This window comes from Microtus oregoni, unplaced genomic scaffold (genome assembly GCF_018167655.1).
Source record: "Microtus oregoni isolate MIOR12 unplaced genomic scaffold, Mior012 000130F_ref0000022, whole genome shotgun sequence".
Classification (NCBI taxonomy): Eukaryota; Metazoa; Chordata; class Mammalia; order Rodentia; family Cricetidae; genus Microtus; species Microtus oregoni.
This window is the reverse complement of record NW_024544773.1, coordinates 1,348,469-1,363,064: the sequence shown is the minus strand read 5'-3', so window position 1 is coordinate 1,363,064 and position 14,596 is coordinate 1,348,469. Positions and strand designations below refer to the sequence as shown.

Sequence of the window (14,596 nt, the reverse complement as noted above, 5' to 3'; positions counted from 1 at the left end):
GTGTTTTCAAACTATCAATCCTTAAATAAGTCTAGGGATATTGAAACAAATACAGTGATTGTATAGACAGCATCTGTTTCCAGAGCAAAAACCTAAAGGCCAGAAAATGCGGCATACCATCTTCTGATATCCATTTTGGGGTTTTTAAAAGAATAATGAGCATTTTGAGTCTTATTCTTATAGGTTTTAAGGCACTGGGAAGTAAGGAAAGGTTCATTTTCTACCTGGGCTGTTATATGCCTGCCTTTGTTGCTCTCGATGCTGTGACAGAAAAGCAAATATGAATATCTATTTTCATGAGACACGGTATATGGAAAGGTAGGAAAGAGCTCTGGCTGGGGGATCAGAGGATCAGGGTCAAGTACTTGTTCTGAAGCTAGCCTGCACGACCCTGAATAAGTTTCCACACATTTCAAGCCTCTATGAGCCTCCCTGTAGAATGAGGGCATTGGATCAGCTCAGAGATTCTCAATAGAAACAGAAGAGCACTTGAGGGCCTTACTGTGATTGTTAGAATGATTGAGCAGGCGCCAAGCATAACAGCCATCCTGTAAGGCGCTGAATGGTCAGTGAAAAGGTTCCATGTCCCACACAACAGTTAATTGCCTTATCCAAATCTCCTATAGGAAGAAGCCAGGAATCTATTTCGGAGTCAAATCTAATTCCCTTTTCACTATAAGCCAAAGTCTTACTTTGCCCATATCTAATAGATGGTGAATACACCAATTTTCATGGTTCTTCTCCTTCCCCTGCAGCCAGCTTCCTTCATTTCTCCACACTTTTTGTTTGCAATGGCTTCTGTCTTTATTGAATTCAAATTTATTTTTGAGTGGTACAGACACCTAACTGCTTTCATTATATCATCTAATACAATTGTGAATTGGCACTTACATATTGAGATACAGTATTATTAATACTTTTCCTTTTTGAACTCTGTGATCATATTTAGGCCATAATGGTAACTTTAATACACATGTACATGTAGTTGATATTATGCATGGATTTCATGCAGGGTAGAAATGGGAGCATTTCAAAGTGCTTGCTTTAACTAAGGAGGTGACAGGATTGATGGGACAGAAAATTCCTAAATGGCACAGCCTTCTGCTAATGTCCCCGAAACCCCCCAGCCTGGCATCAGTTACCTCTGCGCAGGGCTTGCAGACTCTGTCTGGCATGGCGGTGCAGCTCCTCCACACAGGGTGGCCTGGTAGCTGGAAGGAAGATGTTCTGCTGCTGGTGCCATGGTGCACGGTAGTATGCTCTCAGCTTACTCTCGGCGTCCAAGTTGGAGACAGCTGCAAGACAAAGAGCCCACAGGCCATTAGGCATCAGGAACTCTATTTGTTCAATTAGTGGGTTCTGGGGCAGGGTGGGGGTGAGCCAGAGATGGGAAGCATGTAGAGGTGAAGTTCAGATTGCTTGATCCCACCAAAAAACCTGACTCAAGGCTGAAAAAGCTTTGAAGCCGATAATACATATGGGGACAACTACACCCTAGGACCAAGAGATGGAAGATCACAGAATACTTCTGCATATTGTTCTTGCTATCTATCTGAACTTTGGTCTGTATTTTATGTTGGTTTTTGTCCCTTGTGGTTTCTGGTTGCAGGCTCCTGGTTGTGCCCTCCACCTCCTGACTCCACTGACTGCCATTTTCCTCTGGTTTCACCAAAGGTGAGTATGAACATTATAGGAACTGCAACAAGTGCGCTAGTGGGTATGGGAGTGGAGAATCTGTAGATAACACGATTCTTACAACTCATCTGAGAAGTCAAGGAAGACTTTCTTCCTCCTAAAAACAGCATCTAACTCACTATTGTCTCCTTCATTACAGCCCAGGACAAAATAAGTAGAGAATGCATACTTGTAGAAAAACATTCGGGGAATTAGGGGACTATGAATGAGAAATGGCCACCCAGAGAAACTCATGAGCACTTGGCAGCCTACTAGCCTCAAGACTGCTGAGATCAGGGACAGCTGACTTCACCTTCAGACTCATGACCCAGAGCCAGACTCCTGGCTCAGGAGCATCCTGCTCTTCTCAGTCTCCGCCTTCTTCCCGTTTTGTTTCACTTCCCCCGTGCATGGTTTGGAGACAGTCTGCTCCCCTGTTTATCCCTATGCCCCACATAGGCTTCTGCTTAAACTCTGAGCCTTTTCTTTTAGGTGCCATTCCACTTGGAGGAGTCTAACCTGGAACAAGGTAATCTATGGAAAATGTAGAGAGGAAAATGAATACTTTGTGGAAAGGGAATCGAAGAATGAAAGCTGTGGAAATACAGTCTTCTGATGATTGAATTTCCCCCTCACCATGAACTCAAGTTATTTTTGTTTTTTTAATACAATATTTAGCAGCACTGTTTAGTCTAGAATAAAGTATGCATTACTACAAGAATCGCTAACTGAAGGCTAAGGATGTAGTTCAAGGGCAGAACACTTGCCTAGCTCATGTGAGACTCTGGGTTTGATGCTTAGCACTATAAAAATAGAAACAAACACATATCAAATGATGTACTGAAACACGTGCAGGATAAAGAGGAATATATCATCTACCTAAATTATCTAATAGAATGTTCCATGCTGAGAAATTTCTCTATAGCTGTACTATACAATATAGTATTCCCTTTGTCCTTGGACCAAGAGATGGGTGACCACAGTGGCTACTGAGCACTTCAAAAGGGATTAGGTAGTGTATGAGGAACTAAATTTTTAACATTTATTATTAATTAAAATAGTCATATGTGACTAACATATTAAACCCTGTAGTTCTAGGGTGACCATAAGTAGTCTATCATATTTTCTCACTTTTATCCACAGAGATTACTCCCAACTGTCTCTTTATTTTCCTAGATGCTTAATCTTTAAGAATTTGAATCAGAACGCTATTTCCCTGGATAGAGGCAGCACTCTTTTGGAGGGAGGAAGAGGGTCGGTGGAACCATGAATGAAAGAAGACAATTTTTCTTTCTCAAGCTAGTCTATAGCCTCAACTTTCTCCTTAGGAACTGTGAGTGCTTGATGAACCAGTCAGGGGTCACTGAAGCCTGCAGGCAAGAACGGGAGGACTCACAAAGGGACAAGCTGATCCTTTCAGGCCTGAGAAAATGTGTGGGAGGCCTTGGTATAGAGGGGGAGGGGCCAGTCTAGATCTGGGTGCTCCTCTCCAGTGGACAGTAGGCAGAGCTCTGAAGACAGAAGCCTCATTCAGTTACCCTCGAAGGAACACTCCGATGCAGTGACGAGACTGGCTGGAAAATCAGCCCGTCTCTGGACACAGATGTCAACTCTGCTCACCAGGCTGAGGTCACTGCTAAACTCAACAAAAGTGGCTGTGAACGCACGTGCTGGTGACAGCTGGAAGAAGGGACAGAACATAAAGCCTGACTGTGAAATAAAAAAGGAACAAGAAACTCAATGGGCAATTCCAGAAGTGTGTGTGCAGCTGTGGGTACCACTCCTATCAGGCTTGTCTCTTTAGGGGCTTAGAGTCATAATTTAGGGTTGGGCCCAGGTGAGTGGAGGCAGATCAAAAGACTTACTTCCCCCCTCATACTATCTATGCTGTTGACTAGACCTGGCACACCCTCAGAATAAAAGACCAAGGGCCCATGACTTTTCAGTCTTTAGTCCTGCTATTTGCCTTTGTGTTGGCTTGAGGAAGAGACTCATCAGCTGTGCTTGAAAAAAAAAAAGAAACCTGAAGATGACTGAACCCTTGAACCAGAGTTTCCAACACTGTGTCGATACCCTGCACATAATAAGAGTGTTCCAAGGTTGTGATTATCATCAGGAAAGTTAAAGAAATGCAAAACATTTTCTGATGATGCCTTGGGATCTTGGAGGAGTGCGAGGGATTGGGTGACCTGGGTGAGGAGAGGGGAATTCTGATAATGGAAATACCTATTCACCCATGAACATTATACTGCAGCTATTAGTGTCAGGCACAATGCTAGACAGAGCATCATGCACAGAAATTCCTATCATCTTGAGGCATGTGCTCTGTAGTTTTGTATGAAAATGTTGATGTGATTCTTCCTGAAAGCAACAGATTAAGAAAAATGCTGTCTGGCGCATACTTCCGGCTGCACTATAATGCGGTCTCCTAGGAATGACCTAAAAACATCAAACTCTAGAGGCCCTACATCCCTCCAAATGTACAGTTCCCACCTTTCTGAAGTAGGTAACTATCATCTCAGAAAAGACCACATAACATAAATAAAAAAGAAATTCAGCAATGTTTCCTCATTACTGAATATAAACTTATCATTTGAAAGGAAATATTATTTTTAATGACCTTCCTTCGCTGGAGCCCTAAACTCATTCCTACTATGGTCAATGGACAAGCTAGTCCTGAGGTTTTGGACTACTAAACTGCTTGGTACTAAGAACAGATTCCAGGTGCAAAGATTAATTTCTGAATTCCAGGGTGGCTACCCTCATCCTGGTTCCTCAAAGGAACCAACTATCATACACAGTGGCTGCTTTTACAGCCACGGATCCACTTCCCCTATCCTTTCTCTTCTGAGAAGCTAGAATGGGTTTAGTCCACACATTAGCAGGTGATAATGTAATTTACTTGTTGCCACAGTGTCATCTGTCACTGCTCAGCTATGTCCTTTAGTCACAGAGTATTAAGTGTATGGTGCATCTCCTGGAGGCAGAAAAGGGCACTAATGGAACACTCAATGAAATCATCCCATTTTCCTAGTTTAAAAAAGTCGTTTCTGGGCTTGAGGAAGATGGTTCAAGCAAGCATGGGGATCTGAATTGAGATCCCCAGTTCCCATGTAACAAGCCAGCACACTATGTGCCTATAATCCCAGCACTGAGGGAATAGTGACAGTGGAGTCCCCAGACTTTGCTGGCCAGCCCATATAACCAAATCAGTGAGCTCCAGATTCAGTAAAAAATTGTTCCCCAAAATAAGTTATAAAACGATAGAAGTCGGCACCCGATGTTGTGGAAAATTAGTTTAAGGTGTGCTACGTTTCTGCTGTGGAACATTTGTTTAATGATGCAAAAAAAAATGTGTTGCATTCTTTCATGTTGCATTTGTTTAACTCTGTGAAGCTGTGTTACTTTGCCTGTCTAAAACTCTGATTGGTCTAATAAGGAGCTGAATGGTCACTAGCTAGGAAGGAGAGGGATAGGCGGGGCTGGCAGACAGAGAGAATAAATAGAAGAGATGAGAAAGGAGTGAGAAAGGGAGGAAGGAGGAAGCCAGGGGCCAGCCACTCAGCCACCCAGCCACCCAGCCACCCAGCCACCCAGCCACCCAGTCACCCAGTCACCCAGCCACCCAGCCACACAGCCACCCAGCCACACAGCCAGCAAAAGAGTAAGAAGGAAAGAAAGGTATAGAGAATAGAGAAAGGTAAAAGCCCAGAGGCAAAAGGTAGATTGGTTAATTTAAGAAAAGCTGGCAAGAAACAAGTCAAGCTAAGGACAGGCTTCCATAAGTAAGAATAAGCTTCTGTGTGTCTTTATTTGGGAGCTGGGTGGTGAGCCCCCAAAAGAGTCAAAGAGTAAAAAGTGCCACATTGTGGAGAAAATCTGATGATGGGAAACAACGGGTAGCCTATAGATACTGAGAACCCAAGTTCTTTATCCTCCAAAAGCCATTTTTTCCCAAGAACTGTTAGGCTTCAAAGAGAAACCCAAGCCTCAAATGGCAGCATAGCAGGCGACACCTTAATTTTTAGCCTAGTGGGACTCTGAACAAATGACACAGATTCACACTGTTGACACAATGTTGCAAGATAATATTGGAGGGGTTGTGGGTTTTAGTTTTGTGCTACTGGATTGAACCTAGGGCTTTACACTTGCTAAGCAAATGTCTGAGATGTATCACCAGCCCTCTTTTTATATTTTATTCTGACACAGAATCTTACTAAGTTGCCTAGGTGGACCTCAAACTTGTGAGCCTCCTCTCTCAACCTCCTGCTCACTAGTATTATAGACCTGTGCCACTAGGTCTACTTAACGATGGTTGTTTTGAGTTGCTAAGTTTATAGTAGTTTATTATGGAATAATATCATAGTAATAAGAAACTAACATACTCCCCCATTAATGTGTCTACTTCCTTCAAGTAAGCCACTTATTTGCCTTCCTTTGTGATCCTCTCCTCTATGTTCGTGCTGCATAAGGATGGAGCAGATAACAGCAAGCATTAAACTTGGAGGTAGGACTAGATGCTTCATTTCTTCCTTTAAAACAGAAAAAGGGCTATTCATGTGCCTCATTGCAAGGCAGGGGCTTCTCTTCATAATACCATGGCCCCTTCACTCAACTCACAGAGAAAAGCACTGACTCAATTCATAGATAAGCTCAGAAAAAAAGGACATTTAATATACCTTGTAAGTAGAATATCTGAAGTGAGAGGCCATCTCTAGCTTCATAGCTGCTTCTTTATCTCAAATCAATAGAGAAATAAATTAGCTAAAAGTGATTCGGGTAGGGAGAGGGAGTCATCTGCCGCACTAAAGTTATCTAGTAAAGGACTCAGCACCTCCACCTTCTGTGTCTTCTACAGAATTAGGTACAACCAAGAACCAAGAGGATGTTCTGGAGAGTGACTAGAGGAGGTTGGGAAAGATTTACTGCATTCAAAAAAGACAAATAGCACCCCAAAACCAAACAGCTAAAGTAAAAGACCATGTGTCTGTAGGGCAGTGGATTCTTGGTAGACTCATCAGAGTTCATTCCCCTTATACACCTCAGAGACAGTGAAATTGTCTAGATATTCAGTCATAGTGATTTTTCAACTGCATGGATATTTGGATATTGTCATTCACTTGGGTCCTCAGAAATGACCTGACTTAGACATAAGATTTAAGATTCTCATCTGGTGTGTCTCGTGTGTGTGTGTGTGTGTGTGTGTGTGTGTGTGTGTGTGTGTAAAATGTCATATATTTCATCACCCAGAGGCCTGAGGCAGAAAGACTGCTGTGAGACTGAGATGAGCCTGGGATATATAATGACTTCCACATGATTCTAGACTATCATAAAATCCTTTCTCAAATACCAGAAGAGGTGAGAAGTGGGGGCTCTTAGACTTCCGCCTAGGAGGTTTGCTTCTAGGAACTATTGGGAAGGAGTTAAGATTGGAGATACATATAACCTTGCCCAAGCTCTTTGAAACTCCCTTTATCCCCCTGCCCTGATAGAATTGGTACTTATTTGATTTCATTTTCCCTGGCTGACCTTATGAGTTTCTTGCTACCTTAAAGTATAACCTATGGGCAAAGAATACAATGCTTGTTCTTGGGACTGGAGAGATGGTTCAGTAGTTAAGAGCCCTGACTGCTCTTCCAGAGGAGCAGGGTCTGATTCCCACCATCCACAATCATAGGGGCTCACAAACATCTGTAACTCCAGTGTTAGGGACCCTGATGCTCTCTTCTGGCTTTTGTGGGAACCAGATATGCAAATGATGCTCAGACATACATGTAGACAAAACACCCATAATGCATAATATCCAAAACAGTTCCTATCCTAGAAAGACATTACACCCTACCATAGGTTAATCCCAGGTTCTCTCTCTTCCCTCTCCCAGGCTCTTCAAAATTGAAAGTGAGGGAGGGAGCAGACAGTTGAAATCAAAGCCTGAATTCTATTTGTGATAAAAAATTCAACAAAATGTGCCAAATTACTCAGATATGGATTTTTTTTACTCCTTCAAAGGACAGGGAGAAAATTTAAAAACACATTCTTAGAGTGTCTACAGGAAACAGTTACCTACAAATACCTTTGTTAGCCTTCCTTCCTGCCCATCTGCTGATCATCCCCACCCCCACTACATAATAACTTTTCAGCCAGAAACACATCACCACACAGCCCATCCATTCTGACAGCCTGTGATAGAAAGCAGCGAGGAACATCACACATTCGTATATTAGGAAGCATCTGAAATAGTTGGTGTTGCAGATACACAGTCGGATAGCTCCCACTTCCCTGCTAAGCTGAGTCCGTTCCACAGCAGCCAACAGCTTGGTGAGCAAAATGGAAATGTAGTCAGTCTGGAGCTGCCTGCAGAATCCTCAGAGCAGCTGGGAAGACAGGGAGGGGAGTTCACCAAGGGATACCGTTCATTCCCACCTGTTCTTCTTTCTTTGGCACCCAGCCCTTCGCCCATTCTGCTTGGCAACTTGGAGGAGAGAGTAGGGCAGCATACAAGAACAGCAAGAACTACAGAAGGCCTGTCAACCTGCCCAAATCCAGTCATGTTTCTTGAAACCTTCCTATTGGGCGATTTTTCTGCAGAACCATAGTAATTCAGATCTGCTCCTAACTCTGGACAGATTATCAAATGTAGGCATCTCAGCATCAGGAAGATGAAGTGAAAGTTTCCTAATAAGTTTCAGCTCTTTAAAATATCCCAACTTCTACTGAACAGAACACTAAAAGAACGAAGAATTTTTTTTTCTCAACTTCTATACCAAGATGAAGCTTCATAATAGGAAGACAAGTCATTACTGTTACTGCTGCTTGTTTATGTGGTTGTAGCTATTCAACCCCGTGGCTGTGTGCAAGTAATTGAGCATTCCTAGTATTTCAGATCCCTATCTTTCCATATGAATGATTAGGAAATGTCCATCTCTGGGTGCAGTTCTGCTCTGTCTGATACCTTTGTTTCCTACCAGCCACCAAAACCTACCTTGAAAGATTCTGAATTAAAGCAGTGGAAGAGTGGGTTGGAGAGAAGCATTTGGGCTCTCTGTGATTAAAAAAAAAAAGATTTGGCTTTATCACTGGAGTGAGAACCATAGTAATAAAACATGAAACTATTTAATTTTGATCCCATACTCGAGAAAAATGGGATCATAGAGCACTCAGTGTGGTTCTGAGGCCCCAAAGGAATGATGCTCCATCGACTTATCACTGATTAATTAAAAGTTACTCTTTTCCCACAGTAGGAAAACAAAAGAAGACCGAGAGTCTAAGGTCTAAAAGAAGAAAGGGTAGAGTTTTCTATGTTTCTTGAAGCGATGTCTCATGTGTAACAGCACTTCCATATGAGTGTAAGAACTTGAGTTCAAATCCACAGAATCCATCTGAAGTCAGCTGTGGTAGCCAAGGTCTGTAATAACAGTGTTCCTTCAAGATTGGCATACACAACCAAGGACAATAAAGAGACCTTGTCTCAAACAAGTTGGAAGATGAACACCTGAAGTTGTTCTCTGACCTCCAAATTCACAACATGGCATGAAAGTGACCACACTCACACACAAGAGTGTGTGCATGCACACACTTACACATCATACATATGCACAAACACTCAAATAAGACAAAAAGTTCCCAACTTCTGTATTCTTAGTAGATTAAATATAAATGAAGATGATGCTAACACAGGTTATACTTTGAGGCTCTTATGCTGGAAACAGAAGTATGCCCATAACCAAGGAGCTTGTGACCTCCCTAACAGGTCTGGCATCCCCATCTTTGATGGCTGATGATTAGAGCAGTACTTGGTGTGACAACTTGGAGATCCTCTTAAGAGTTATTCTCAGAGGTGCAGTATATTCTTAGAAGTGGTATATGGTGACTTGCTCATCTTCAGGTAACTCACCTGCCTTATTCTACACCATACACTTCTTTCACAATGTAAGCGCATTGTCATCTATCACAGATCAGCTATTGTTTTCAGAATATTCCTGTAAGCATGGCACAGAATCATTGTATTCTACTTCTGGAAGGGACCTCGGAAATTACAATGTTCTGGGTTTTTTGTTTTGTTTTGTTTTTGTTTTTTCAAATGGCGGGGCATGACCCATTAGTGGATTGCAAAACCCATTCAGCAGGTCAAGACTAGCATTTTTGAAAACAATGAAATAGAATAGTGTAGAATAGAATATGCTCAAGTGTACTGTATTGTTCTGTGAAGCATTTGTTTGTTGTTTCTGCTGGGCATGCATGCACAAATTTGCTTGGTCATGATCTAAAAACACATCTTACTCTGAGCAGCAGTCAACACACTATAAAAACGATGGTTAAGGTCATCCCCTCAAATGTTGATAAGGGAACCTAAGGCCAAAGATATGATCCAAAAATCACAGACCTAAGTTTAGACAGAGGCAATAATAATAATAATAATAATGTAAGTCTCCTGATCCTGGGTTCATGGACTTTCCTGGCTGGCTTCTGTCTCCACCACTTTTAGTCAGTATTTGCTACTTACTACTTATGTCTAGTTGCCCCTCAGAAAAAATGCTCTACTGCCCTGCTTTTCTATAAAATCAATTTCTTATTTTAGGATTCCAGAAGTATTTCAATCTAGGGAGCAAACCTTGTGATGAACAGGCACATAAACCAAACTCATACCCAGTTTTCTTAACAGATCGTAAGTGCCCTCAAGAGTACCATTGCCAAGAGCTCTATGGAAATACCATGGCTAGAAGAGACAGCCCTGTGCACTTAACTATAAAACATGAACTATGTTGAAGTTTAGAGTAAACATGCAACCATAGAGAGGTGACATTACTGAAGAACGTTGGAACAGCAACAACAACAACAAATAATACAAACTCCTATTGTAGATAAAGACCTGGGTTCCATGTGGGTACATGATGGAGGTGGGTCTTGTATCTTATCTGTTGCTTTCATTGGTTAACTAATAAAAAAAACTGCTTGGCCCTGATAGGACAAAAAATTAGGTAGGCGGAGTAGACAGAACAGAATGCTGGGAGAAAGAAAGCCGAGTCAAAAGTTGCCATGATTCTCTCACTCCAGACAGACGCAGGTTAAGATCTTTCCTGGTAAGCCAGCTCGTGGTGCTACACAGAATATTAGAAATGGGTTAGATCAATATGTAAAAGCTAGCCTATAAGAGGTTAAAACTAATGGGTCAAGCAATGTTTAAAAGAATACAGTTTCCGTGTAATTATTTCGGGTATAAAGCTAACCGGGTGGCAGGACGCAGCCCACCGCTCCTATCACAACAGGTACACAAGATGGAATCTGAAGGCTTTGCATTTCTTGTATTCTGCCCTTTCTGAAATCTCTTTACATACCAAGCAACCCAGAAGAGGATTGCCCAGGGTAGCATGCCGACTTAGTTTGGTTACCCTGATTTGTTTGTGGATAGAGAATAATTTTACCACTTAGTCTCTACCCATCCTATAAGGCTCATCTCCAAAAATAACCCTACCACCCCAGGCTGCACTCTGCTTCCAAGCCGTTCACTATTGGCTCCCTCTCTTTTGTACTCCTCCCAGACTTCCGTGGCCACCTAGCCACACTCACGTTCCTTAGCTCTGGAACCACACCTCTCCATATCCCTGGCAATGGCACACACCGTCCCAAGGAAATGTTTGGTGGAGATGTGTGCGCTGACTGCCGCTGCTTGTTAATGACTCCATGTGGAGGTTGGCAGTGAAATAGAATAGACAGAAATAGTTGAAATGGGGTTTTGCACCAGCTACAGGTTTTATTCATCTGCAAAACCACAGCAGATGAAATTTACATAGAATGAATTCACCATCATGGGAATTTAGGGAAGGGACAGGCTACATTACAATAAGAGGTTAGGGAAAATGGGTAGAGAGGGGCATTTTTCAGGAGGGAAAAAAAGAAAAAAAAAGATGAAGTGGTGGGGTAAATTGGGAAGAGCATGATCTTACCACCTGAGTTCACATTCTAAGGCTTAAAGATGTTTTCGACTCTCTATAGTTAGCAGTATTAACTAGAATTCCCAAAAGGAAAACTTTGCATGTCTAGTAACCTGAGGGGTCTAGACATTCATTCATACTCCCCATGCTTACATTCAGCAACTGCTTTGTAAAGCCACTGGGCCAAAAACCAGGGAATGGGAACACAGATGTGGTGTTTTCATGACTGTTGTGCCCCTGTGCTCAAAATACCTAACATTGGTGATTTCAGGGAGGAAAAGTTTGTTTTTGCTCACAGTTCCAGAGAAATTCAAGTCCAACATGCCAGGGTAGGCCCAGCAGCAGGAATGCTACATCATCAGAGACTAGGAAGGAGAGCACTGTTAGAACTAGGGACCAAATTATAGCTGGAAAGACCTGCCCCTAGTGTCCTTTTCCTCTAGTCGGACCCCATCTTCTAAAGGTTCCACAGCCTTTGAAAATCTTCTGGGGAATAAGCATTCAAGACAGGAGCCTGCGGGGACATTTCAGATCCAAGTCATAACAGATGTCTCTCATAGGGTCCTTGTTGTCGGAGCATTTGTTGTCTTATATCCATTCTGTCAATACATCTTTCCTTTTGTTTCAAGGATTTATTATTTAGTTATTATAAAGTAAGGAAATAGCTAAAGTTATACATTTCTCTCCCTTACAAAATCACTCAATAAAATGTAAATTAACCCCCCCCCCCCAGTTCCACTAGAAAATCTAATGTATACTGTGGTGGTTTGAAGGCGTAAGTCATAGACAATCCCACACCAGTTTGGAATTATGATTAATAGGGTGGTATTTATTTAAAGGGGAAAAATTTACAGATAACCATCCCAGACAACAGCCCTCTGCGCAATCAGGAAGACGTCTAGTCGCTGGAACCGGAGCAGGAAGCAAAGAGCAAGAAAGGAAGTAGCCGCTTTTTTAAAAGGAGAGAGACCACGCGCCAATGGGCTGGTATCTCAGCGGCTATTGGCTGGAGGAGCGGAAGGAGCTCCCACAACAGTGGTTTGAATGAGAATGCCACCCATATAGTCATATATTCAAATGCTTAGTCGTTAGGGAGTGTCACTAGTTGAAAGAATTAGAAAGATTAGGAGGGGTAGTCTTGTTGGAGTAGCTGTAGCCTTGCTTGTTGGAGGAAATATATCATTGTAGGTAGGCTACATGCTAGCTAAGCCTAGTCTCTCCCTCCAGCTCCCTCCCTCTGCCCCCTATAGATCAGATGCAGCTCCCAGGCTCTCAGCTACTGCTCCAGTGCCATGCTTGTTGTCACGTTTCCTACCATGATGATAATGGACTAACCCTTTGAAACTGTAAACAAGCCCTCAATGAAATGTTTTCTTTTATAAGAATTGCTGCTACCCCTGGACCCAGCAATACCACTCCTGGGAATATACCCAAGAGATGCTCTATCATATGACAAAAGCATTTGTTCAACTATGTTCATAGCAGTATTATTTGTAATAGCCAGAACCTGGAAACAACCTAGATGCCCTTCAATGGAAGAATGGATGAAGAAAGGATGGAATATATACACGCTAGAGTACTACGCTGCGGTAAAAAACAATGACTTCTCGAATTTTGCATGCAAATGGATGGAAATAGAAAACACTATCCTGAGTGAGGTGTCCCAGACCCAAAAAGATGAACATGGGATGTACTCGCTCATAATTGGTTTCTAGCCATAAATAAGGGCCATGGAGTCTACAATAGGTTAACCTAAAGAAGCTAAGTAAGAAGGTGAACCCAAGGAAAAACATATAGTTATCCTCTTGGCTAAGGGAAGTAGACCAAATTGCCGGGGAGAAAATTGGGATCTTGGGGGTGGGGTGGGATGGGGGTAAGGGGAGATGGGGAGAGAAAAGGTAGAAGGGAAGGAGGGGGGACATGGGAAAACAGGAGAATTGGGATAAAGGAAGGGTGGATAGGGGAGCACGGAACCACAATTCTTAGTTAAGGGAGCCACTTTAGGGTGGGCAAGAGACTTGACCCTAGAGGGGCTCCCAAGTGCCCAAGATGAGGTTCCCAGTTAGTTCCTTGGGCAGCTGAGGATTGGTAACCTGAAATGACCCTATCCTAGAGCAATACTGATGAATATCTTGCATATCATCATAGAACCTTCATCTGGTGATGGATAGAGATAGAGACAGAGACCCACACAGGAGCACTGGACTGAGCTCCCAAGGTCCCAATGAGGAGCAGAAGGAGGGAGAACATGAGCAAAGAAGTCGGGACCACGAGGCTTGCACCCACCCACTTGAGACAGTGGAGCTGATCTACTGGGAACTCACCAAGGCCAGCTGGACTGTGACCGAAAAAGCATGAGATAAAACCGGACTCTCTGAACATGGTGAACAATGAGGGCTGATGAGACGCCAAGGACAATGGCACGGGGTTTTGATCCTACTAAATGTGCTGGCTTTGTGGGAGCATAGCCAGTTTGGATGTTCACCTTCCTAGATATGGACGGAGGGGGGAGGACCTAGGACTTACCACAGGGCAGGGAACCCGGACTGCTCTGTGGACTGGAGAGGGAGGGGGAGAGGAGTGGGGGGAGGGGGAGAAGGGTGGGAGGAGGGGGAGGGAAATGGGAGGCTGGGAGGAGGTGGAAACTTGTTTTTTGTTTATGTTTTTTTTTTCTTTTCTCAATAAAAAAAAGGGGAAAAAGAAGAATTGCTGCCAGGGGGTGATGGCACAGGCCTTTAGTCCCAGCACTCAGGAGATAGAGGCAGTTAGATCTCTTTGAGTTTGAGGCCAACCTGGTCTACAGAGTGAGTTCCAGGACAGTCAGGGATACACACAGAGAAACCATATCTTGAAAAACAAAACCAAAATAAAGGATTCCCTTCATCGTGGTTTCTCTTCACAGAGGCCCTCTTGGACAGTTTGTTAGATTGTGAAGCAGTAAGGTAATTAAGACATGATTGATTCTCATTTATATATGCTAAGAAATCTCT

At 42.9% G+C, this 14,596-nt stretch overlaps 1 protein-coding gene across 1 annotated transcript in view; it reads right to left on the bottom strand.

Moving 5' to 3' along the window:
- The window catches only part of LOC121444535 (Nance-Horan syndrome protein-like), a 342,978-nt gene that overhangs the window by 39,830 nt on the left and 288,552 nt on the right, over positions 1-14,596 (bottom strand). Inside the window, exon 2 of the mRNA XM_041646357.1 lies at positions 1,143-1,295. Within this exon, the coding sequence (XP_041502291.1) occupies positions 1,143-1,295 (153 nt within the window). The remainder of the gene's footprint in view (positions 1-1,142; positions 1,296-14,596) is intronic.